The 23161-nt window shown below is 55.3% G+C and overlaps 10 protein-coding genes across 10 annotated transcripts; 6 read left to right on the top strand and 4 right to left on the bottom strand.

The window, feature by feature from the left end:
• Positions 1 to 352: 352 nt before the first annotated feature.
• On the top strand, positions 353 to 716 carry CONPUDRAFT_160517 (uncharacterized protein; the record flags this gene model as incomplete). The annotated part of the gene is made up of 2 exons (XM_007777664.1): positions 353 to 630; positions 686 to 716. 2 exons carry the CDS (start codon positions 353 to 355, stop codon positions 714 to 716), a joined length of 309 nt encoding a protein of 102 aa, XP_007775854.1.
• Positions 717 to 919: 203 nt separating this feature from the next.
• Positions 920 to 3538, bottom strand: CONPUDRAFT_133577 (rab geranylgeranyltransferase). Its single transcript, XM_007777665.1, has 8 exons — positions 3453 to 3538; positions 3245 to 3398; positions 3066 to 3182; positions 2792 to 3007; positions 2597 to 2730; positions 2446 to 2544; positions 2318 to 2393; positions 920 to 2264 (listed from the first exon to the last, which is right to left on the bottom strand). The coding sequence occupies exons 1-8, from the start codon at positions 3510 to 3512 to the stop codon at positions 2140 to 2142; spliced, it is 981 nt and encodes a 326-aa protein (XP_007775855.1). The 5' UTR covers positions 3513 to 3538; the 3' UTR covers positions 920 to 2139.
• Positions 3539 to 3986: 448 nt separating this feature from the next.
• On the top strand, positions 3987 to 5288 carry CONPUDRAFT_78391 (uncharacterized protein; the record flags this gene model as incomplete). Its single annotated transcript, XM_007777666.1, has 2 exons — positions 3987 to 4259; positions 4317 to 5288. The coding sequence occupies 2 exons, from the start codon at positions 3987 to 3989 to the stop codon at positions 5286 to 5288; spliced, it is 1245 nt and encodes a 414-aa protein (XP_007775856.1).
• A 1153-nt stretch (positions 5289 to 6441) lies between these two features.
• CONPUDRAFT_78392 (uncharacterized protein) lies at positions 6442 to 6852 on the top strand (the record flags this gene model as incomplete). Its single annotated transcript, XM_007777667.1, has 1 exon — positions 6442 to 6852. One exon carries the CDS (start codon positions 6442 to 6444, stop codon positions 6850 to 6852), a length of 411 nt encoding a protein of 136 aa, XP_007775857.1.
• A 794-nt stretch (positions 6853 to 7646) lies between these two features.
• Positions 7647 to 8199, top strand: CONPUDRAFT_147983 (uncharacterized protein; the record flags this gene model as incomplete). Its single annotated transcript, XM_007777668.1, has 2 exons — positions 7647 to 8025; positions 8086 to 8199. The coding sequence occupies one exon, from the start codon at positions 7647 to 7649 to the stop codon at positions 7989 to 7991; it is 345 nt and encodes a 114-aa protein (XP_007775858.1). The 3' UTR covers positions 7992 to 8025; positions 8086 to 8199.
• A 1687-nt stretch (positions 8200 to 9886) lies between these two features.
• CONPUDRAFT_113928 (small ubiquitin-related modifier) lies at positions 9887 to 10715 on the bottom strand. The gene is made up of 5 exons (XM_007777669.1): positions 10591 to 10715; positions 10362 to 10474; positions 10163 to 10230; positions 10077 to 10100; positions 9887 to 10017 (listed from the first exon to the last, which is right to left on the bottom strand). The coding sequence occupies exons 1-5, from the start codon at positions 10666 to 10668 to the stop codon at positions 10001 to 10003; spliced, it is 300 nt and encodes a 99-aa protein (XP_007775859.1). The 5' UTR covers positions 10669 to 10715; the 3' UTR covers positions 9887 to 10000.
• A 268-nt stretch (positions 10716 to 10983) lies between these two features.
• CONPUDRAFT_86097 (uncharacterized protein) lies at positions 10984 to 14866 on the bottom strand. Its single transcript, XM_007777670.1, has 4 exons — positions 14126 to 14866; positions 13899 to 14059; positions 13441 to 13843; positions 10984 to 13385 (listed from the first exon to the last, which is right to left on the bottom strand). Exons 1-4 carry the CDS (start codon positions 14704 to 14706, stop codon positions 11273 to 11275), a joined length of 3258 nt encoding a protein of 1085 aa, XP_007775860.1. The 5' UTR covers positions 14707 to 14866; the 3' UTR covers positions 10984 to 11272.
• An 801-nt stretch (positions 14867 to 15667) lies between these two features.
• Positions 15668 to 16680, bottom strand: CONPUDRAFT_68140 (uncharacterized protein; the record flags this gene model as incomplete). The annotated part of the gene is made up of 3 exons (XM_007777661.1): positions 15668 to 16343; positions 16412 to 16466; positions 16530 to 16680. Coding segments are annotated over 3 exons (882 nt in total), but the record flags the coding sequence as incomplete, so codon positions are not given.
• Positions 16681 to 18105: 1425 nt separating this feature from the next.
• Positions 18106 to 21393, top strand: CONPUDRAFT_86099 (uncharacterized protein). The gene is made up of 4 exons (XM_007777671.1): positions 18106 to 18175; positions 18249 to 18456; positions 18585 to 20336; positions 20387 to 21393. Exons 2-4 carry the CDS (start codon positions 18328 to 18330, stop codon positions 20999 to 21001), a joined length of 2496 nt encoding a protein of 831 aa, XP_007775861.1. The 5' UTR covers positions 18106 to 18175; positions 18249 to 18327; the 3' UTR covers positions 21002 to 21393.
• A 631-nt stretch (positions 21394 to 22024) lies between these two features.
• Positions 22025 to 23071, top strand: CONPUDRAFT_170408 (FAD-binding domain-containing protein; the record flags this gene model as incomplete). The annotated part of the gene is made up of 4 exons (XM_007777672.1): positions 22025 to 22227; positions 22283 to 22407; positions 22472 to 22636; positions 22696 to 23071. 4 exons carry the CDS (start codon positions 22025 to 22027, stop codon positions 22836 to 22838), a joined length of 636 nt encoding a protein of 211 aa, XP_007775862.1. The 3' UTR covers positions 22839 to 23071.
• Positions 23072 to 23161: the final 90 nt, after the last annotated feature.

The following is a 23161-nucleotide window of genomic DNA, read 5'->3' on the forward strand; positions in this document are numbered from 1 at the left end:
TTTTGAGCAAGACCACTTCTTACTGGGCTTCAACATAACTGCCCGGTGAGTCTGCGCTTTTATAGACTTCCTAGCTATACTCGCGTCGATCCTTTGTCACCAGCTCATTCGTTATTCTCCTTTGCATGAATACATCTCTAGTCATTGACGATAGTTTGATGAATCGCCTGCAAGTGTCTGCCATCTCCCGCTCCGTGAGCTTCATATTTATCTGCAATATCTTTCTTTACAAACATATCTCGACTGGCGTGGTCAGCGGAAAACATGCCGCGTTTTTATCTTTGGGCAAAACTGTCATTACGACCACTTCCTCGACGTTCCTATAAACAAGGACAACCAACCGTTATACGACATGTTCCTCGAAGGAGCCTTTGTCGAAATGACTACCGATGGTCTGCCCGGCCACCCATATTGCCGTTTGCCATTTCGTGTCACCATCGTCTACCCCGTCGACCCCGCTGCCTTTGATATCGTTCCCGCCACTAACAATCGAATTGTCAACAACTCATCAGTGCCCAACATGGTCGGCAGTGTTATTGCGCGCGTGGAGCAAAAGAATGAAGAATCAGGCGATTGGATCGATTGCATAGATCTCTCCCACATTTCCCTCGTTCTTTACATTGTTCGCTCGTAAGTAGCCACTGCTATTAACACGTGCTATTCTCATATATTGATCTCCTCCTAGCGCTCTTAAAATGGGCCTCATTGTGCAGTAGATGTGTTCTCCTTCGTGCAGCCAGTAAAACTAGTACTTAGAGGTTGTTGTGTAGACAAACGCGTATGGTTTTGATATTCCTTAGTATAGTATCCGTCCGGGTCCAGGTGTGCCCACTAGGGCCTTGAGTTTGAAACTATGACACAGAAAAAGCGATGGATGGTAGAACACGCCGCTCACCGCGGTCCGAGCGCCGGCAAACAAACTCCCCCTGTTTACACCTTTGCGTGTTCACAGCCAGAAAACATGCACCCTCAGCTTCCTCTCAAATGCAGACACCTACCCTGACGACGTCCCTCGACCGCCGCCAGCCCTCCATTGGAGGCAGTGTTTCCATCAGCAGCCCAGGAGGAACGCGCACGCTGGAGGACGTACGGAACGAGGTCGCCTATGGTATCGCCAACCGGGCAATCAGCCGCGCACGCACCATCGATGGTGTCAAGGCGGCCGTCTATTTCGCCTTCTCCAAGCGAGAAGACGACCTCTTCCTCCAGCTCGTCGCAGACCACATCGATGTTCGACTCGCAGGTACCCCTTATCTCTTCGCGCTTGCTACCACAGGTGCAACAACAACACCCGGAGGAGGACACGGGCAGCCACCAGTCAATTCCTTGGTTATCAGTGGGAGCGACGAAGACCACGTCCAACGCGCCGTCCTTCTCGCCTCATCCAAGTTCCTTGGACGTGTCGAGAGCGTCCCCATCAACCGGGGCACCCTCTGGGTCGCGCTCGTGCGGGACATGGGCGCCTCCTCATACGACGAAACCGCCCTGTGGGACGTTGTCGCCAAATCCGTCCGTGCACCCATCACCCCGCTTGCACCCCCTCCCGGATCGCGCTCGATCGACCAAATCCTGAGCGACGCTCGCGCACGGCTGCAGCGTGTCACGCCCCAGCAGGCATACGACGAACTGCACGACCCCACGTTCCCCATGCCCGTTTTCCTCGTCGACATCCGCCCGGCCGCGCAGCGTGAAAGGGAGGGAGGGATACATGGGTCACTCATCATCGAGCGTAACGTGCTCGAGTGGAGGTTCGACCCTCGGTGCGAGGCACGGCTCGCGATCGCGGATCGGTACGACCTCAAGGTTATCATCTATTGCCAGGAGGGTTACACGTCGTCGCTCGCCGCAGCATCTCTACAAGACCTTGGGCTGTTGAACGCGACGGATATCATTGGTGGATACGCCGCGTGGAAAGAGGCAGGACTACCTGGGCAAATCAACCCGCCAGCGTCTGAGTACGATGATAGCTATGAGCCGTCGGAAGTACCATCATCGCTCTCAGACACCGCTATTGTTTCTTCACGATATGCACAGTAGTCATTACCTCTAGGCGTTAAACAGCTGTCCATTGATATCATGTCACGGGTTGGAGCGTTCATTTACGTTGTACTTTATAAATTACTACAGGTGTTGTTACCTTTAGAGGGATCTTCGCGGAAGCGCCTTCCAACCTTTACGTAGGCCCAGCCTCTCGATTATGGGGGCAGGCATGCAATATACGGGATCGAGGTCGACCAATCCAGGATACCCGAGCAGGGACAGACCTAGAGTTATCGATCAGAATGTAAGATCTATAAAGACTTGGCTTGGCCCGTACCGGCGATACCGAAATGGGTGTGGAACACGTCGGACTCGTCTCCAGGTCGATCAGCTATACCGCCCCTTTCCGTATCCTAATGTGATGTATCGTCAGCGTTGAGATAGTGGAGTAATTCCGGTACGCACCTGAGCGGAGAGAATGAACTCCGTTAACTTCTCAGCGTCGATCCATGAAAGCTTTCCGAGAGTCGATAGGGCGGATAACACCCAAAAGCTATAGCAAACCTGCGCACGATTATCATCAACAATGCGACTGCAGCGGCAGGGCTAGACGTACATCCTCGAGTTTTTCGGGACGACCATTTAAGCCTCCGTTGGGAAGCTGCCGCTCGGATAGCCACCAGCAGAGGGACGGCTGATCGATCTCATCTAACCTATCCAGGATAGCAAGGGCAGCTACACATACGAAGACTAGACGCGCTCCATGAGTCACGAACGAAGAAGGCAATACCGCGCATACATGAGAACTTACCTTGTCCAGAATGACTTTCTGCTCCAGCCGTATTCCCAAAGCCACCATCATAATTACGGCACTGGCGGATGTAGGAAACGGTTTTCTCGACGTCCAACTCGGAAAGACGACCAAGAAGAGACAGCGCGTTCACAGCGATGTACGAAAAACGTGTGTCGACCTCGCCCCACGTATCACCAGCGAACACGCCTGAGGGCTGTTGCAAGGACAGGATGACTGACGCAGTCGCCATGGTCAATGCGTTGGACCAAGGTAATGAAGACTGTGTGCTCACATTTCGTGACCCGATTGACATCGACCCGGTCAAGTGCCTCGTGAGTGACCAGGATCTGGATGGCACTGAGCGTCGAGAGGATGTGGGCATCGTGGTCCGGGTGCGCACCAAAGGCCCCTATCAGCTGAACGGTTTCATGATCACGATTCGCGTCCGGTATGGCGAGAAGGCGGGCTTACCTGCTTCGTCATCCCAGCAGCTCATGACATAGTTGATCATCTCTACTCTGTCGAGTGCGTCCTTGTGACCCATGGTGCAGAGAGCAGTGAGGCCCCAGTAGATGGCGTTCATGCGGAGGTGGGCAGTCATATGATAGGACAAGTCATCTTTGCTCTATGCGCAGGTGTGAAAAAAGCGGGATGGTGTGCTTTCAAAGACCACGCTCACATTTCCAAGGGTTTGAATGTACTGTACGTGCTTGTCGGTGAGCAGTCGTGACTCCGCCATGGGCGTTGCTTTGTCCGGCGTGTGGTGGTCGGAGAGGCTGAGAAAGGCAAGCGGTGATGCCACACTCCGACGGGGTTGCCTGAACGGGGATTTTCGGCAGCGCCATAAAGCGGCGAGCGGCTGCCGGAAGTTCGGCCTGACTCGCCGGTTCTTTTCTTGCTGCTAAGTAACCCCGCTCCATCTCAACGCCCTCTCCTCCGAGTCTCTTCCTCCTCTCCTTGTCCTCGACGACGACAACGTTGCCTTGCCCTCGTCCATACCAGGAGCATCGCATTTTCTCGTCACAAGACAAAGCGTCGGATCACAATCGCGACTCGATCAGGGTAGTTGCATCCATTGCTCTATTTGGCTATCCTTTGTCGAGACAATAGCGTATAAACAACACCCAGCAGGTCGGTCTCAGCCCATACTCGCCTCCATTCCCCACCCCTATTTAACCACCACCTCTCTCGTCCTCGCCTTCCGACCTCTCCTATGCAACGCTTCTTCAACTTTCACTTCCCCTACAGTCTCAAATCCACGGTCACAGGCAAGCTGCATATCAACTGCGAAGACTCTCACACCGACCCAGTCACCATCCCCAGCCAACGCATCGATACCTCCAACGGATCCACCATGGAAGACATCCGTCAACAGCCAAACTCGAATGATGACCTCTCCTTTGACGCGGACGTCCCGATGGCAATGCCTACTCCCGTTACGCCCGCGCCCGCAGCCGCTGAGAGCCCGGCCGAAACCTCACCTTCTGTACGTGATCGCCGCGTCTTCCTTCACCCCCTTTGTGACTAAACCTACCGCCAACAGATATCGCGAGCATCTGCACCCTCTCCAGCTCCTACCGAGATCGTTTTTTACGAGCTCTCGACGAGCGAGATCCATGAAGATATTCAGTCACGTGGCATCAAAATCCGCGACTACGCGTATGATCCTGCGCCAGATGAAACACGCGCTCCCGAGGTGTTTGACCCCCTGATTGCGTGGAACATTTACGAAGACACGCTCAAGCACAACTCAAACGCCAGTCGGACTTCCATCTCGGGCAAGAATGTTCGCCGCCTACTCGACCTTCATTGGGTCCCCGAGGCTGACAAGCAACGATGGTTACCCCAAGACTACCAGGCGCTCGAAGCGCACGACAGCCGTCCGCATTATCCCTGGATAGCATATAACATTCCCCAGCCGACTGCAGAGACGCTCGCACTTACGGCACGGCAACGCTTTTTGGAGATCAATCGGGACCAGCTCGGCCCCCAGACCATGCGTCTAACTCGGCACAATCCACGACCCGCCTACAACGCTCGTGCGCAGGAGAAGAAACGGGAAGCAGAAGAGTCAAATGCGGGAGAGAACGCAGAGACGGCGCCAAAGAGACGGAGACTAGAAAACGGGTCTACTAGCCCTTGTGGCCGTTCTACCACTCCACCCCCAGCTTCATCGCCTGCTTCGCAGTTCGAACGTGCTCGGACCCCCTCCATGATGCCCTCGATTCCGGAGGAGCATCGTTCGCCACTTGGGTTCGTCAACGGGCTGCCGCCGAAGCAATACCCCGCGGGCAAGCCCTCCGACTATCCTCACGCCTCCTCCTCCCAGAACACCCACACGCCCACCCATGCCTGCATTTCCTCCCCGCCCTCTCCCTCGCGGCCTTCAAACCAAAAACGATCTCTGAGACGGACCGAGAGTTCCATCAACGTGTGCAATGGCGGTCCCGTCTCCCGAAGACGCTCGCTTGATCGGTCGGACTCGTCACAGCTCATCCACGCCGCCTCATCATAGTGCATATACGCGAGCCAGTGGGTCTAGGAACGGTCTCCTCATTTCCCTATATATTTTTCTTCTGTTCGCATTCGGGACGTGGTGGCAATCTTGCCGAGTGTTACATATCATTACATATGCATCTCTTCCCTTCACTGTTCATACAACCTGACGTGCCGAGGCAGAGGTGCGCAGCAAGTAAAACGTTGTGTATCCGTACTATTAATTATCTTATCACTGCGCGTCGTTGTGCTGTATCCATCCTTTCTGAGAAGCTTTTCTTTTTCTTTAGCCGTCTGGCCTTTGCCCTGATCTTTTTTTCCGATACCCTCCTAATTAACAATCCTCGATGCGTTGTGACCGTCGCTGACAATCGCCGTGTGCGCGCTTGAGCTCAGTCCGGCTTTGGTCCAGCTGCCTTTAAATATTACGATCCCTCCCCATGCAAACAATAGCAAAGCGCGCCGTGCTCATACAGTGCTGACCAGAACTAGCCACTTGCAACTTGAAGTCCCTCTGATACAATCGTCGCCTGACTTGTGGTGAGTCTGCGCATCATGTCCTGCTGTACCTGCTCGCTGTGCTCCTGTTTGAAGGAATCACCAAGGTACATACCGTCATTAGCCCTTTTTCAGCGCCTACAGTGCTTGCTACCGCTGTATGCGGCGTCATTTCGACGTTACATCCTTGACTCGTGCCTCGTTGGGTGGCGGTAACTGGCGCTGCGTGCCACTGTTGGACCGGGAAACTCAGTGGAACGTGTCGCTGTTGCCGTTGCCTTCCCCATTCATCCAAGACTCTGGTTAGGCTGTTGCATGTCTTGCGCGTGTGTTCTGGAGTCACACAGTCAACTACTGGCGCCTGAATCACAGCTATCTAAACGTCCAATGACTCAGTGGTGAGCTTTTGAGCCCTCGCCCTACTAGTTAACAGCACGAACAGTCGCACTTCGTCTCAAGCTACATTTGTGAGCAGATGCACCCCACCCTCCGACTTATTTTCATCGATACTTAACTTTCATCCCTTCACCGCTTTCTAACCCTTACCATACCCTCTTCTTTTCCCAGGCATATATCATTCTAAGGGCGAGCTCGAGTATGGACATTTCTCTGCTTCCTCGGGGAGGACGTTACGGGAGCGGAGTAGGTTCGGGTGTTACTAATAATTGTTCGCAATGCGACATCGATCCAGCAGTGATACTATTCTTCAGACCCCTCTCGCCCTAGAGGAATCGCCCTATCCTTCTCTCTCTCTCCCTCTCCACCTCCTTCCTCGACGCGTCCACATCCACATTCCTGTCCAATCTGAGTCTTCGGTTCTTGCAAACGACGCCGTACGTACGCGTGAAATCCGGGAGCAGGTAGCACCCGCCATCCGCTGGGATATCGGCAGGGACGCTGAAGAGGACGTTACTGCAGTTGACGGCATCACTGGAGAAGTTGATGACGCAGCTGTCGGCCAGGCCTGTGACCTTGACGCCATTGGATGCCCACCCGGGCTACGCCCCGCAAGTGTTGCCCGTGCTGTTCTGGGTCAGGGGGTGGTCACTGCAGTCCTGGCTCTGGTAAATTCTGAAGGACCATGAGTCGGCAGCTATGACAGCACAAGAGAAGGTCAGGATGGTGATGGAGGCGAGGGTAAAACGCATTTTAGAACCTTTACAGTTGAGTGGTAAGGTTTTACGTCGATGTGAGACGCGGCGGCTTGGATCTCCAACCACACATTCAAGTGCTCTTTATACCCTGGGCTATCATGCCATTGTGCTGACAAGTTCAACGCAGCTCAAAGTCTCGACTAGCACCTATACCTAACGGGGTTCTCTTATTTAACGCAGGTCTTGGCCGCTGTGTTTTACGATATTCTAAGGATCTGAGTGTGCTTTTTGCTGCCGCTGCTGGTATTTGTGCAAGCATATCCTCCACAGCGTATGCCTTAATTTTATCTCCTTCACTCTCTAATTTTTCTCTTTTGTAGCATTAATGTCACGGATATAAGCTCGATATAGTCCACACAACGGCGAACGCCGCCAGCAATCCCGAGTACGTTTTTGGTGCATATGAAATTGAGTTGACTGAATACCGATGCAGCCACTACCAAATGGGATTCCGGAGATATGATGGGGACGTCAAAGCTATCTCGGAGCTGTCTCTGACGTTGCGGGGTAAACAGAGCCATGACCGCGAGGCGCGCTGATGCGCCAAGCTCACGTACCAGATGCACAGGTATCCGAGCGCAATGATGCCAGCAAGACTCCAGCGAACTGGAATTCTTCGTATATATATCGCGGTAAGCCTTCGACGTGGTTTACACCACTAGAACCTCCCTCGAGAAGCGTCACTCTTCCCAGCCAATCCCCAGTTGTTACCCACCCTATCCACCATGAAGTCCACCTTTGCCGTCGCAGTCGCCCTGGCCAGCGCCAGCGTCGCCATCGCCGCCAATACCTGGTCGTTCCAGATCTTCCAGGAGCTTGACTGCCAGGACCTTGGCACCCCGTTGAACCAGACCGGGTCTGGCAACGTTTGCGAGCCTCCCCTCGAGTACAGCTTCACCGCGGTCAAGATCCTCGACACCAGCAACGGCACTTGCACGATCAACTTCGTCAATGACCCACAGGATGGCTGCACAACCCCGCTGGGCAGCAGCCCTGGGAGTATCAAGTACGACGGAACATGCCAGAAGCTGCCGTCGGGCGTGACGAGCTATGGTGTGGTTTGCAAGTAGATGTTGCGCCGAACAGATGCAGTAAGTCTTAGAGGTACGTCTTCACGTCCCGTATGCACAACAGTCTCGGACAACCACTTACAAGGTTCCTTAGATGACGGAGTTCGACCCACGTTTGCCGTACAATATGATAGTAAATTACTGCATGACTTGACGACGTTGACGAGTCTCTGGCTACTTATGTTCGTAAATGCATACCTGTCGAAGCTCGGAAGGGTTTGAATATGCCGAAGAATCGTGATCGAGATGAGCACTCAGTTGAGTAGGAGTCGAAGAGTCTGCTCATCCCGCCGGATATGCTGTGGCAAACTTCCTCGACGTTCATGGGATGACGGATAAGATGTCGAGAAGGCTTTGCGCTGCGGCCCTTGCGGTGGCTCTAGTCCCGCGACGTTGGAGTAGCATTGATAGTTGACGACACATCCCAGTAATGTGGATCATCACTTAGCATGCGAATCTCTGAGTCCGAACGTTATAAGCTCAGCTACTGTGTGCCCACCCATTGAGACGGCTCCTGACGCCTCACTGGCTTTCACTGGACCTAGGTAGTATCTTCTTACTTCACCAGCGTTTCTGAGGTACTTCTTCACTTCCGCTTAGCGCTACCGACTGGATGAATTGGGCCCTTTCTCGCAAGCGAGTAGGAAACCGCTCCGACTGCTACGAGCAACAATCAAAAATGTCAAGCGGGCAGCATGGAGTGATGACGAGGTGCTGCAGTGTCGAAGACAGCTGCGTAACTGAAGCCTGAGCATGTCTCCACACGAGAAGTATTTGAATATAGAAAGGCTTACTGAAACCCACATGGATTACAGACCTTGCCAGTGGTATGGAAAACACGGTTGGGGATAGGTACAAGGCCTGAGACTCGTCGGAACCGAAACGAACGACCTTGACTTTCCACAAGTCACAGGCGCCCCCTTTTGGAAGCCCGGCGTAGCGTCGCCTCCGCGCCAACACATAGTACTTGGTCGCTCGACAACTAAAAAATCAGCAGCTGTAATCGTATGAAGTTAAACCGAGAGGGGCAAGACCTGTTAGCCTTCCGACTAGGGCGACTTCTTCGCCGTCCGTGTTCACAGCGACATCAGCTGCCAGATCAGCTTCGCGGAGCCAATCAGCCAAACAGTACCCTCGGATCTGCAGCGATAGCAGCAGAAGACGATCCTTGTTGACGACTAGTATCATCATATTTCCCACTGTACCCAAGGTGCGCCGCCATCTGTAGTTGACAAGCGAATGGTAAGCAGGAAAGAGCGTGAGCAGAGAAGGCGGTTTGATAGGAAAGCAAGATATAACAGCACGGATATGAGTCGATTGATCACGCAAAGACGCAACATTTCACCTCATCACTTTGTGGACCGTGTGTCAGTTGTCCACCCCCACAATCGTCAGCTGCGGACAAAAACGCAAGTCAGGCACCGAAAAGCTGGCCATAACAAAAGAGTGTGTATTGGAACAAATCAGCCCTGGCACTCGACGATGAACTTCAGAAAGCGTAAGAAGGTCCATAAACGAAGTCGTGAAGAAAATCTTGACCTCCTTAACCGTAGATAGATATCAGGGACAGCTGCCCAGATAGGTTCTTGATGTCGTGCGTTCCTTTCGAGAGTTCAGAGGACTTCTAGTTGTAAGTCACTAGCGCTCAGAAAGGGTAGGATATGGAGCATTTGACGAGATGCTATGGCCCAGCATACATCTGTTAGAGGTTAGCCCCATATGATATGGACCATGAGAGTCAGAACTTCGGAGCACATGACTATATGCGCGCTAAACATAGCTGCCAAGGTCGCCGATCAGTAATTTGGAGCTCGGTCTTCTGATGGTCTTTTCGCTAACGGTGGCAGTAGACCGAGCGTGCACGCAAGCGAAAGGCTCATTGAGCAATTAGCTGTGATACGGTCAAGAAAGCTGGCTTGCCAAAGCGAAAGCGGAAATACAGGCAGAGTAGGCAGAGTATGGGGTACGATTATGCAAGAAAAAGACTAGAGGTTCGAACGATTCGTGCTTCATGCGCCGCCAACCTCTACGGGCGAAGAAAGACATCAGTGATACGAGGATACGTGTGCAATGAATGGGACGTACGCTCCACCATAACATCGATCGTGTCTGCGGGTCAAAGTGGTCAGCATATATAGTGCATAGACGGAGGAAGCTGGTGAGAAACGTACCATTGTCCTCCATCTCAAGCGAGGATGGTGTATCGTCGTCGTTTATTCTGGATCCGTCGTACAAGAACCTATGCAGCAGGTCAGTACTGTCCGGACATGTAGGCCATGTCAACAGAGAGAAGTTGGGGTGCACAATAAACGCTCAGAGGTAGGAGAGCTAGGGCAACGTAAACAGAAAAAGATGGGCTGAAGGACGCACCGGATGCTGTTCACGTCTTTCCCTACTTTAGTGGCATACGCGCCTTGCAGCTTGCTCAGCTTCGTGTTGCGCTTGATTTTGAAGAAGACCTCCTCGCCCACCGAGCTCACGACCTGTGTAATCACGACTCGTCAGCACCGAGCGTCCTACGCGTGCTTATCCGAGTCAAGGGTCTCGCGGGTACTAGGGGGGAAGCAAGCGACAAGGGGCTTGGAAGCGAGTGGCACACCTTGACATTGATCGGGGAGTTATCCTGCTCGGTCTTAACCTCCTCCTGTGTAGCTGGCTGCTGCTCGTGGTCGGCCATCGTGTGTTTTCGTACGGGTAGTGGATAGATGTGAGGTCAAAAGGCGCTGGTAGGCAAAGAGAGAAGACTTCAACCTGACGCGCGCCTGAATAGACCCCGATTACGTAACCGATTTCCGCCCAAAAACCGACTTTGCCTCATCCATTTTCTGTTTTCACCCAGCTCTCGCCTCACTGTTCCGTAGGGGCGCCACGCGAAGAATTTCAACATGAAGGGAACTTATATTCACACTACAGAATATACGTATGTACGTTACATCCAAACCGAAAGTCGGCCAGGACGAAATTACGGTAGACAACATGCTTCGTGATAGGGCGAAGAGGGAGGCAAGTGACTCGGAACGGGAAGGGAGAACGTGAGACAAGCGACATGACGAACCAAGAGTGAGAACAATATGCAACAAATAACTCAGTGTTCATGCAGAAGTTTTAGCGCGAAAGCAATGATGCAAGTATACTCATAAGTCAACAATAGTCGTCAGAACCACCCAACCAGCCCAGCAAAAACGGCGGCGGCTCGACGACGATAGATACATGTGTCGTATCGGTTCGTAGCGTCCAAGAGAAGAAAAAGCAAACAATGTAAAGTAGAAAGAGTCAGGCGATCACACCGGGCCAGGTCCATGATGATCTCTATGTATCATGTGGCTAGTGTCTGCCCAGTGCTCCGGGTGAGCAGCATGCTCGCCCGTATCAGAGCTGCCAGCGATAGTGGCAGACCCGGTGACGAACGACGCAGGCGCCGTGCTCACGTCCACCTTGCTGCTGCCCGCGCTGTCCGCCTTACCGGGAATCGGGATGGCACCTGCACCCGCGCTGAGTCGCTTTGGTGAGCGCGGCGGACGCGGCGGCGGGTGCTCAGTGGCTGCCTGTGAAATCTGCGTGGCCTGCGACGGCGCCTCCGACACGAGGCTATCCGTGTGTCTCCGCGTCCCTCTGGACTCGGCGACACTGCCCGATAGATCGCTCTTCACCTCCCGCAGCCTCCGCTCGGGATACGGGCCCCGGAGCTCGGGGAGCATCGGTCTGCCAAACGTGTAGTTCTCCTGCCCGCTCGAGAGCGCATCGGAGCCACTCCGCGAGTGCGTGCCGCGCGTCGGCGCGTCCGACGAGTAGACGTAGTCGTCTTCTAGCCGTGCCCTCGAAGAATTGGTCCGTGCCCGTTCCCGAATCGCCTGCACGACATCTACAGAAGACCGCGAGGCCGCGCCGAGGCTCTGGATGAGCGACTGCGTCCTCGAGCGGACTGCGGAGCCCGCGCGTGACCGTGGAGGGAGAGAGGGCCTGGAATGCGAGCTCGTCCGTGAATTGGATCCCGATCCCGACTTCGAGTTGGAACCAGAACCAGACCCAGAGTTGGACATCGAACTGGTGCGAGCACGGCGACGACGGCTCCGGCCGCTGCTCACGAGCGAGCCACGCGGGCTGCGCGAGTTGACGCGCAAGAGGCCCACACTGTCTTCGCCCTCAGCAGCTTCCTGAGGTCCTTCAGGGATTGGCTGCTCCATCATCTCCATCTCGTCTTCGCCTATTCCCTCCTCTTCCTCTTCGGCGTCCGAATAGGAGCCGTACGGCCCGTAGGGACCATGGCTGTCGTCCGTAGGGTCGCTATCGGTGCGAATGCGGCCGTGAAGCACAGTGCCGGTGTAGACTACAGCGGACGAAGAAGACATGGGAGACGTAGTAGGGACAGTGCCCGCCCTTGCCCGCCCGCGTCCTGCCGTCGGATGCCGAGGCGGCATCGGAATGGGGTTTCCGTAGCTCGACGACGACATCGACGTGCTGTGCCCATGTGATGGGCCATTGGACGATGTCTCGGCATTCCCGGTGCTCTGCGTTGCACGCGATGGCGCTGAGCGTGAGTTCGAGGACACCGTGCTGAACGCGTTATCGGTGCTATGCGTGTGGGTGTGACCGCCCCGAGAGGACGAAGATGAGGTACCACCACGATTTGGCCAGCGGAACTGGAAAGGATAACGCGATGCGATGGGGTGGCCGAGACTCGACAAAGAGCCAGAGGTACGGGGATGGGCATCGCTGCTCGCAAATGCTTCCTCGTCGACAATGTCACCCTCTTCCTCGGCCTCTAGGCCCGAGATTTCTCCGAACTCCGAAATAGAATGGGACTTCCTGGGCGACGGAGACTTGATCGACTGCTTCTCCTTGCGAGACGATGGAGATGGCGGGAACGGTATCCCATCCTTTGATGAGATCTGAGCGCCATGGGCAGTGAAGGGGTACACTGCCGACAGGATCTCCTCCCGATCCCTCGACCTCCGTTTAGCCAACTTCGGCGGAACAATGTCAGGCGATGGAGTCGCCGGTATGCCTTCGGCCTTTGGTGGGCGCTGGAACAAGTCTTCACTGAGAGTAGGCCGACGCGGATGTGACTGCTGAGGGTAAACGGCGGCCATAATCTGATCAGTGTCGAAGGCCGGGGTGGTCTCGACACCCAACAGCTCGCGCATGTCGGGCTCCTCCTTCTTAGCCGAACTCCATCGCTGACCCGGCTTGGTGGTGAGGCAAAACTCGTACGCGTGCTGGACGCGCAAACGAGTACCCGCGCGCCAGTCCCAAGGGAGTGCATCGAACGCGTTGGTGAATGAGTAGTTATCACCATATATCGAAACGGTCTTCTCCGCATCTTCCTCCTCCCAGCGGTTACGGGGCCCACAGAGCCCTGCGCAACCGTGTCCACTGACGACCCACAGACCGAACCTATCATTGTCCATCGATTAGTTCAGAAGCAGACGAACGAACGAGATGTAGTCACCAGCTCAAGATCAATAGCAGAATACGCCATGCCGCCCAGGCAGCATTAGCGATCAAAACGCCGCGCGAGTAATCCGTCAACGTGCCATCTGACGAACGGAAGTACGTATCGTCGCGGTTTGACGCGCCCGCATCGAGCAGGCTGACGTACTCTGGGTTGGGAAACGAGAATGCGAACAAGAGCGCGAGGCAGAGGCCCGCCCGGGGCAGGAGGAGTGCGACGGTGGGAAGGTTCTGGGAGTACCACCAAAAAGTCTCCGCGAGACCGTCCCGAATGCTGCCACTTTCACCGAAAAAGGCAGACCAGCGGATGTGCTGCATGAGGCTGAAGTGGCTGTAGGATGTCATCGAAGCCAGGTTGAAAGCGGATGTCGATAAGTACAGCGGCACGAGAAGGGGACGCTCTGAGGTGCAGATTAGCTCCCGGTAGTGTCAGGAACGCTAATGATCAGCACTTACTGACGCGCCATCTACGGTAGAAGGAGTATATGACTTCGTACATAATCGTAACAATGAAGATCCATACAGCCCAGCTTGCGATATAGGCAGCAGCACCGAGTGCCCAGTTCTTGCCTGAGCCAGGGACGCCGGGAGCGGAAGGATTGGGGTACTTGGCCACCCTGAAACACGGATCAGAGCCCATAAGCGCCAGGGACCATGTGATGAAATGAAAGAAGTGAACTCACTCTAGTAATATAAATACAGCATTGAAGTCGAAGAAGGTCTGCAGGGGAACGTGGTAGAAGGTGAAGAGTGGAAGCAAATAAAAATATATGTGCGCAAGAATAGACGGATTGCGAACGAGCTCCGGATGAAGGCCGACGGCGCGGAGGCGGGGGCGCGGCAGGCGTTCTTGAGCGTGCAGCGCGGACGCGAGGGTGGGGGAGCGGCCGGCGGAGGTGATGCGGGACCAGACGCGAGAGTGACGCGGGTTGCTCGGGACGCGGGTCTGGTCAGTGGGCTCGCGTCGATCGCCGTGCAGACCAGTATCGGTGGGAAGGTTGACCATGCGGACCGATCGTGGGGTCGGTTTTCGGCCTATAGTATATGTCGGCTCCGGCTCAGGAGAGTCGTACATACCATGGGCGACCGAGTGGAGGGTGGACGCAGGTGCTGGCGGAGGTGGACGTTTGGGAAGCCACGACGGGTAGCCTTCTGAGCCATCGGATGGACGGGGCTGAGGAGAGAAGGATGGCCGGCCGATGGGAGATTCGCCGCCGCGCGAGGGGGGCAGAGGCGTAGCTGGGGTACTATGCTGTTGTGACATTCGTTAGAATATATGCGGTGGGCATGCAAGATGTAGAAGAGAAAAGAAAGACGTGAATATGAAGAAAGCGCGTCAAGTAGAAGCAGCTGGGTGTCGCAGATGGAGCAGGAGAAGCGGAAAGCAGGAAGGCGATGTTTGTGAGGGGAATTTTAAAGCGAATTAGACTGAGCCCGATGCCGGTGCAAGTGACCGCTAGGGGGCTGGGTGGGGAGTCGGTACGATAAGGGGAGGTGGGGAGGATGAGGTAGGACCCAGGAGGTAATAGTCGGTGGATCCTCGTGTTTTGTGATTGCTCCAGCCTCGTGTTATGCTCTTTTCGTGCGAGGGGCCAGCAGAGAAAGATGGGAAACGCGCGCTCAACGGGACACGCGATGTCCCCCGTCAAAAAATACCCAACCCCCTGACGCCCCCCGAAACGGAAATAAATAAGATTGGTTCCGCTTACCCTCCGCGTAGATGAGGTGGCGGTGTTATTTAGTTCCGCCCAGATCATCAGACGATGACGAAACAAACAAACGAATGTGGATAAAGAGTGGACACGCGCAGCTGCCCGCGCTGTAGAGGACAAAAGAACGGTTGTGGTGGTAAGAGACAAGGTGTTTTGCGTCGCTCTCCTCGTCGTCTGCTCGTCGTTGCTAGGTACGATGCCCTCAAAACAAATACATTCTAGTATCTCAGGGCCCGCGCTCGAACGGAATTACAAGGGCCGTTGCATATCTACACAACAAATGTTTTCACAGGCTAGGCGCCCAAACCGAGCGCCCTTTTGTACTTTTGTTGCATCGGTCGACTTTCGACAATACAGTTATCTCGGAGGAGCTCGGAGGATCGCGGTCAAGCGGAATGACAATGCTCCAGTGTGACATTTGTTCTCCCGGAAGTCTTCGACGTCGACTTACTTCACGATCCATCACGCCCAGAAGCAAAAAAACACAAAGATGAACTTCCATTTATACATACATTAGTCCTTCCTTGGTGTAAAGTGCAACACATCGAAGCCCTCCCCGTACGTCTCCGCCCAATCGAAGTCGCTCGTCTGGTTCTCCCTCCCGAACGCATCCAGCAGCTTCGCAGCTTCATCCGTCCCATTCACCACAGGCTGCGCGTCGGCCGCCATCTTCGCCTTCGCACCCTGGCCAAAAATACGCGTCTCGCCCTTCGTCAGGAACGTCCCAATCCGTCGGAACGTCAGACTTATCCTCTCCCCGCCATTAAACTGCTCCGCAGCTGGCTTGTACTGCAGCGGGCGCTTATCATGGTTGATCCCATGCAGCCACTTCGCGTTCGTCTCCAGGCCCATCACGAACATCGAGTTGTGCGGCAGCGACACCTTCTGCGATAGCCTTGGCGTGCCCGCGTCGCGCCCGGTGTCCGCGTCGCGGTCGCGCTTCGTGCGGAGCGTCATCGTGCGCTGCGCGCCGAGGCTCACATTCACGATCTTGGATCCGCGCACAACGTCGATCGTCTTGTCCGAGTGCTCCGAAATGTAGTCCGCACCGCTGCGGTAGTGCTGGATCAGCACGTGATTCACGGGGTGGTTGAGCACGCGCTGGACGTGCTCGCGGATCTTGGACACTGTCGGAGAGAACGGGAGCAGCACGGGGGACTCGTCGGCGGGGTGGCGGTATATGGGGAAGCTGGGCCGCAACGTCCATGCGTGTGGTGAGCTTCTAGTGTGGTGAAGAGGTGACGAGGAGGGATGTACCTTCCGTCTTCTGCTACTTCACCTTCGACCGCTACGAGTCTTGGGACCTCACCACCTGATTTGAGGTACGGTTGCCGTTGGTGACTTCATGGCAGCGTGAAAGACTGCGAAGACGAACCTCGGTGGTACATTGTATTCCACTGCACCTCCTGTCTCATCTTCTCGAATGCATCTTCCGCGAGCTCAGCTGGTAGGATATCAAGAACGATAGTCGAATCGCCCTCGCCGATGTGATCGTTTGGACCAACTGAGTGTGACATGGGTAATCTGGGGTGAAAGGGGCTGAGATGTGAAAAGTGTCAGGTCATCAAGTCTTCGGTGCACTATATAACGCGCAGCAAGGCACCCACTACACGGATGGGCGTCTACCCCAGCCCACGTAGACGAGCCAACTTCCAGTCCGAAGGCCCGCGAACAGCCTGCAACATTCGAGCGCCTTCTGCGGCCGCAGTGTCGCTCAGTGACGGGAGCAGCAAAGGCAAAGATCGCACAGCCCGAATCCTGGCACCGGAATTGGCACTGCCACCGATGCCTCGCTTTCTCCACGTTTGCTATCAGGTGCTGATCTGCAAGTCAGCTATGGGTAGGTTCATTAGTGCGATACAGCGTAATAATAGACAACGCTAGAAAATAGGTTGATCTGCGAGGCAAATCAGTGCAACAGCGACACTAACGCATGTTGGGATGAGATTCACAGCACTGAGAAAGGGGCTAAGAACGTCATTCGCGGGCACTGCCCGAGTTATCTCGGGCCACCGTACGATATGATAGCTCTGGAGTTTCATGAGGGCTCAGCCTGACGGCAATAAATGGAGGACCTGGTCATACTAAGGATGGACAGTGAGCGATAGTCAGTCTGATAATATGGTTTCTGATAGTCTGAATGTCGAGGACACAAGCCCCACCGTCAGTGCCAGTGAGGTGCGACTAAGGCGTGAGTGGGTAGCCTAACAAATAACAATGGCATGCGACAGAGAGTGTCACTGGGTATGGGGATATGACTCAAACTTAGCACAGCCGAAAGTTAAATGAATCTTTGCAAATGGGTGGACGCGAGACAGATACAAGGATGACTCGCCGAGGATGCCTGGAAGAGAACGACGATAATAACGAGCTCGAGAACTCTTCAGATTAAGGATGTACGGCGGTACCGGTTGGATGCACAAGGGGTGCATCGGGACTCCAGGTTTTGCAAGTGAACGTCATGATACTGACTGGTAGGCTTCTCGAAAGCGTTCGCCTGCGCATATCTGCCCTCGTCATTGCTGTAGAGGAGGGTACATAAAACAGGGAAGAACACAACTTCCGATTGTCAAACCCGAGACATGTTCGTGATGGAAAGATGAGAAGTTTCTTGTTCGGGCCTAGTGCCGGGGACTAGCAGCGCTATCGTCGCCGGTCGTGGGGGCGATCATGGTATCACAAGGGAGACATGATAGGTGCCGGCAACTTGCGACGGGAGGCGACTGCAGCGACGCTGGAAAACGACACAGGTGTTGCCCTCAGTACAGTGCAAGGACACGGTCGACACCGGCGATAACGGCCACGTTCAAGTTTACGTCGACGTCGAGCCGGGGAACCGAGGCCGAGCTCCGATTTGACGTTCACACACGTGACATTCGAACTGCAGGCGTTGTAGCGGCGTTTCCCATCCTTACGCGCTTCCTGCCCTCCCTCCTACCCATCCGACTTTCCCCTCTTCCTCTCCCTCATCACGACCATCCAACGGGTGCTTACGACCACTCCACTTTACGATTTCGTCAGGTAAGAAATCCATCATGGATCACAAGGCCAGGAATGTCGGACTAATGGCGCCCTTCTGTGACTTCATTTACAGGAACTCGTCTCCCATTCTCTCATTTAGCCCTCGTCCAATCAGAAAATCCTTCAAAACAAATCACTTCTCGATCTCTACCATGGCAGGAACGCAGGTCTTGCCATCGTGGTTGACCCTCTCCACAACTGTCTTTACGGATGCTGCCGGAAACCCAACCTACACGAGCTCCACAACGTTTGAGCTTCCGCTCACGTACTATGGTCCTAGTGTGAGTACTTTCTCTCCCCTCCACGTTACTGCATACATGCGTCTCCTCTTCACCACCATGTTATGCTATTACCCCCACTATTCCTCTTCGAACGAACTATTGACTGACAAGTGTTTGATGTGATCCAGTTACCATTGGGAACCGACGGCATATGGACATGGGGAGGCCTCACCTCGCCCGCACCTACATCCACGATTACGTCTTCATCTCCCTCACTGACATCTACCACCACTCCTGCTCCCTTATCTACGTCGTCCACTTCACCATCTACTACATCACCATCGTCGACCAGCACCTCTTCCTCAAGCGCCTATCCATACAATGCCCACTCTATCCTATCCAAGGGCGCCATAGTCGGCATCATTGTTGGAGGCATATTTTTCGCCCTCATCCTCCTCACTCTCCTCATATGCTATGCACGCTGGCGGAATCGGCGCCAACACGGCCGGCAGCGCGGGCTCAACACGCCTATCTGGACAGGGTGGGAGTATGTTCACCCGCGCGACCCCGAGCAGGGCATTTATGATCCGCGCCCCAATGCGCCGAGCCCGCACCAGGGCAGTCCGCGCTCGAGTGGCGAGGAAATCGACCCGTTCCTAACGCGCCCCGTCAACCCGAACGGCGCCCACGCGGACGAGAAGTCGAACCACGGTGGCAGCGTAGGCAACGCCAACAGCAACAGCAACAGCGGCACGAACAACTCCAAGGATTCCAACCAGACGGCCACGAGTGCTGCCACTGATTACGGCGTGGTCCTCAACCCGGGTCGCATCCACGGCGGCGACATGCCTCCCGTTGACGAGCGCGGCGTTCCCGCACGCCCAAGCAGCGAGTTCGACAGGCATATCATATCACCCAGCGACCTCCTAAAACTCAGTGAAGAGGACGATCTTGCCAGTCGCCCGCCGAGGATGTACGGTGTGCCCAACGTTCAGCTGCCGGAGCATCTCACTCCCCTCCTTCCGCCGCCTCCGATCGATCCGGACCGCGTTTCGTCGAGAAAATCTTCCAATCGGTCCATGCCCGCTGTCGCACCCCTCAGGATCAAGGAGAAGTCGGGCTCGCGGGACTGGGATGAGAAGAAGTCAGCGCATACCGTCTCATTCCCGAATAGTGACCTGGAGGAGTCGAAGGTCTCTACCGCTCGTCGTGTGCGCGTACAGGAGCTCGGTTCGCACTCGGCTGTTGACGAGCAGGGTGTCGGTAGTAGTGCAGGTCCGAGCGCTTGGCGCCTGAGCATCTCGTCGATCTCGTCACTCGGTGCGAGGGGCATGCGATGGCTCACAGGGTCCAACAGCTCCCGTTCCCCGTCTCGTCAAGATCGCTCGGCGGGCAGTAGGCGTGGGCTTGCTGAAGGAGAGCGACCGATGTCGACGATTAGCACCAAGTCCGGCACCACTGTCTATCACGATGCGCATTCCCGCCTCGGTACACCTGTTGCTTCTCGTGCGGGGACACCTTCTGGCCCGCTTCGCCATCAAGATAGCGGCCGCTTGGAAGTCCCACACCTGCCTCTGAATGCTCCGCCGCCGCCATACAACCGTGATGCTGTCGACGACGGCGACCTTGGACTGCTTCCCTCAGGTGGTGGCGGCCGTGACGACCTCCTCGATATGCCGCCACCTACGCAAGCCTCTCAGTTTGCTGCGTCCCGCAGTGGGCTCTTGCCACCTGGTCTTCCGGATATGCCTAATCCTATGGTATGGCGCAATTCAGCCGCCTGGACTTCGGACTCGGGGCATCAGCCTTCAAGTGCCGGCGATGCTGGTATCACAATAGATATCTTGGACGCTGAACCGCCGGCTGCGAGGGAGGGATGGAGGTCGCTGGCGATTGCGGCGGGAGGTGTGCCCAACGAACGGCGGACCACCTTTGGAGCGGTGCGTAATCCATTCTCGAAGCATGCATCATAAGACTAATTGGATAACAGGTCGTCAATCCCCCTGACTACCAAACCTCCGAGCAAGGATCTTTGCACTCCATGCGTTCGCACTCGCACCTCAACCCCACTTACTCGCCACCCTCGTCAGGCTCCGCCCCGTCATCATGGCGCCGCAAGCAGTCTAGCACCAACTCGTCCCAGCCCTCCGCCCGATCCCATATCCGTTCTCCCAGCAGCAAGGGCTCCGAGCTTTCGCATGCACACCACTCCCAGCCCTCCTGGTCTCAATCCGGCTCCGGCTCGTCCTACGCCCGCCGCCAAATGAACAGCTCAGGCTCAAACAGCTTCAACCCCCGCGCCATCTCACCCTCCGTGTCCGCCCTGGGCCCGGGCGGGTCCACGCTGGGCCTGCACCACTTTGGCGGCAGCGGAGAAGGCCTCGAGGAGTACGACCCGCGCGTGTCGACGCTAGGCCCGATGCCGTCGTTTGGGCTGCCGACGATACGCTCGGTGAGCATGAACACGACGCCGTCGACGAACTCGGACGATACGGAGGTCACGGGCGCGGGCACGGTGAACCAGGACGAGTCGGCGTCTGAGACGGAGGCGCTGCATTTCCCGGATGTGCCGCGGTTTGAAGGGCTCACTGTGCGGATCCCGTAGATGGCTGCGCTGAGCGCGGTCTCTTCGTAGAGCGACGGGTGTGATTAGAAGGAGGAAGATATATGGACATTGCCCTCGACGGTACTAAAGGTGATATGATGGACTAGACTGGCTGACGACTTCACCGTATTTTTATCACGTTCTTGTTCACGATCGCCACGTTCTTGCGCTTGATGACTTTCTTCGTCTCCCTTCCACGATACCTTACGACCCTTTTGATTCTTGCGATACCTCGATTCCCACTCTTGTTACGTTGCTGCTTATATTTTGGTCTGCCTGCTTCCCATTTCACTTCTCTACTCATTCTTGTGCTTTGACTCTCTGCATGATCACGACCGCGTCATGACTCTTGGCTCTGTATCTAAAATGCTGCATCAATATATGTTCTTGACACCAAATCGTCCTTCACAAGCGCGGAATGTACCATGTCGCGTAAACTATAGTGTCAGGATAGGGGCTTTTTGACTTTTCCCCATGAACAACTGTCACCCCGGACTGTTAATGGCATCACTCCACCGCCTTGCCTCCGGGTGACATAGCCTAGTAGTGCGGGTCAGTCTCAGCGGTCTCTAGTTCACCACCTACGCTCCCTCATATGGCTGTCCAGTAATGCTAGCGGGCTGACCTCTTTCTTGGACCTCTACCACAGTCATCCCTTCCGCAGCACTCTACTCATCCACCTTCCTAAGTCTAGTCAATCCCAAGTGGACAATGAACTGATCCGCGCTAGCGTTGACCACCACCGGATTCTTTCCTTTGGGAGGGCTCGACGCGGTAACCGGTCTCTTCGAAGCCTTCACCACTCCTCCGCCTACACCCCAGTGCCGCTGCGTGTATGGCCAACCCTGTTGGCCCAATGATACCGAGTTTGCCTCTCTCCAATCTCTCCTCTCGTAGCCACTCCTCCACCCAAAGCCTACAGCGCATGGGTGCTACGGTGCGACAGGAGACTCGTCGGAGGACTGCCCTAGCATCCTAGCCAAATACGATGACGGGCCCTGGCGCTCGAGCTTCGCAGGGAGCATGGAGGCCCCATTCTGGGAGTCATACATCCACGCAAACGGCATCATCATGGAGACCTGCTATGCGAACACCACCACCGCTGGAGCGTGCGAGCAAGGCAATGTGCCCATCGTAGCGGTGGACGCGCGGACAGCGGAGGATATCCAGGCTGCGGTTAGGTTTGCGGTGGAGCACAACTTGAGGATGGTCGTGAAGAACACTGGGTGCGTCGTTTATTCTATCTGCCGACTGACGCTGGTCTGAGGGGTGCGCATATAGTCATGATTTCATCGGCCGGAGCGCTGGGCGAGGAGCATTCATGATATGGACGCACAACATGAAGAACATCTCGTATGATGCCGTATTTGTCCCAGATGGGGCTCCATCTTCTGAAACTTACGATGGTACTGTTCCCAAGTTCGCTATCAGGAATCTAGACATCGCGTCTCATGCAATGGACCCCTGCAGTGTTTACTCTTGGAGCTGGCGTACAATGGTCAGAAGCATATACTGCCGCTGAGGCCAGGGAACACTTGTTGCTTGGTGGGATATCTTACGGTGGCTCTGTAGGTGCCGCAGGCGGGTGGTTTCAGGGGGGCGGACACAGTGCACTGTCACCCGTCTATGGGCTGGGTGCGTGTACCACACATTCTCGCAATAAATTTATCTATATAACCAATCCTTGTCGTTAGGCGTTGACAACGTCGTTCAAATGACTGTCGTCACCTCGGCCGGCGATCGCCTTATGGTCAATGCATACCAGCATGCCGACCTCTTCTGGGCACTTCGCGGTGGAGGAGGCAGCACATATGGCATTGTCACCTCTTCGCTGTGAGCGCTGCAAATTCGTCTATCTTGCGAGACGTATGGCTCGAGACCTATGCTGGGTTCCCTTCTCTCGCTGACGATGGCTGGGACGGCTACGGCGGTGTCTCAAACTCGACTCTGTGGTTCATGTACATCTCCCCAAATGTAGCGTGGTCCGAGGCGAACCAGACCTGGGATCCGTTCTTTGCACGTGCATCCAACGCGGGTCTCGAGGTTACGACCGCGCAGACGACATATCATCCATCGTTTCTCTCGTTTCACGACGCGTTCTTCTCAAAATCAACTGGTCAGAACGGATTCAACGTCATCATTGGATCACGACTCATTCCT

Source organism: Coniophora puteana (genome assembly GCF_000271625.1).
Source record: "Coniophora puteana RWD-64-598 SS2 unplaced genomic scaffold CONPUscaffold_25, whole genome shotgun sequence".
Taxonomy (NCBI): domain Eukaryota; kingdom Fungi; phylum Basidiomycota; class Agaricomycetes; order Boletales; family Coniophoraceae; genus Coniophora; species Coniophora puteana.